The sequence below is a fragment of the Camelina sativa genome, unplaced genomic scaffold (assembly GCF_000633955.1).
Source record: "Camelina sativa cultivar DH55 unplaced genomic scaffold, Cs unpScaffold01270, whole genome shotgun sequence".
In the NCBI taxonomy this organism is placed as follows: domain Eukaryota; kingdom Viridiplantae; phylum Streptophyta; class Magnoliopsida; order Brassicales; family Brassicaceae; genus Camelina; species Camelina sativa.
The window spans coordinates 4,886-5,922 of record NW_010922390.1 but is presented as its reverse complement, the minus strand read 5'-3'; the positions used below and the strand labels follow the sequence as shown (position 1 = coordinate 5,922).

The 1,037-nt window shown below is 41.6% G+C and overlaps 1 protein-coding gene across 1 annotated transcript; it reads right to left on the bottom strand.

Moving 5' to 3' along the window:
* Positions 1 to 286: 286 nt before the first annotated feature.
* Positions 287 to 1,031, bottom strand: LOC104774067 (non-specific lipid-transfer protein-like protein At2g13820; the record flags this gene model as incomplete). The annotated part of the gene is made up of 3 exons (XM_010498732.1): positions 287 to 537; positions 624 to 716; positions 794 to 1,031. Coding segments are annotated over 3 exons (465 nt in total), but the record flags the coding sequence as incomplete, so codon positions are not given.
* Positions 1,032 to 1,037: the final 6 nt, after the last annotated feature.

Sequence of the window (1,037 nt, the reverse complement as noted above, 5' to 3'; positions counted from 1 at the left end):
ACACTGGTCTTATTGAAAACTTGGAAGTGTTAGTCCACATTTATATACATTTTTCTTCTTTTTCAACTTTTTATAATTTATGAGGCAACGTTATGGTGTTTTTAAAAAAATTATATGATGTATGAACATTAAAGAAGCTCGATTGTAGAGACTAGACGATTTGTATATATTTATATATATATTTTTGTTTTTGTGGACTATTACATTCTGCACATCACTTTTGGTCTTTCCAGAATTTTCGTTTTTTTAACTGGAGTTGTTGCTTCATATGCAACCATCAATTCAGTTATTCGATCCAATCAACAGAAAATTTATAGCAATGCAAATAGATTTCAGTCACTTATCAACATGGCACAGCAGTAAGTAAAATGAAAATCTCAAATACATGAACTCTCAGAGTTAATTAACGAAAATAAGAGGTGCACACCACAAATACACATACAGCAAACATAAGAAGATGCTGCGGCACGCGGTGGACGTTCCCGGTGGACGAGCCGAAACCAGCGGAGGGAGTTATCTTGGAACCACCTTTAACTCCTGCGTACCGATGTGCAAGGGGAATATATTCAATTAACCAAAAATCGAGTGTTGCTTGGTTTTGGTGATAAGAGGGGAGTAGGTACCTGAACGAGCACCTGGAGACGAGGTAGGGGTAAGTGTCACACCTGGGGCTGTGGTTTCCTCCGCCGGTGAAGGTGCTGTTGGACCAGTGGCTTCTATTTCACAAACACTCTGTTGTGAGAGAAACAATATTACAATGCATACGATATAAACATATAGATAGGTGTGTTACCGTTGCATTGATTGAGGGGAGGCGTCTGAATGTTGCAGGCATTGGGGAGCTGCAACGCCTGTGTGCGGTTAATGTTAAGGCCTATGTTGGGGATCGGACTGTTGACGGCTGAACAAATGCATTGCGGCGAAGATTTGATAACAGAGTCAAGCTGAGAGCAGCAACTCTGTGAGGGAGTGGTTGAGTTTCCAGTGACGTAGCTGAGGCACGGAGAGAGGGTGGTCAAAGTGCTCACGCATGACCC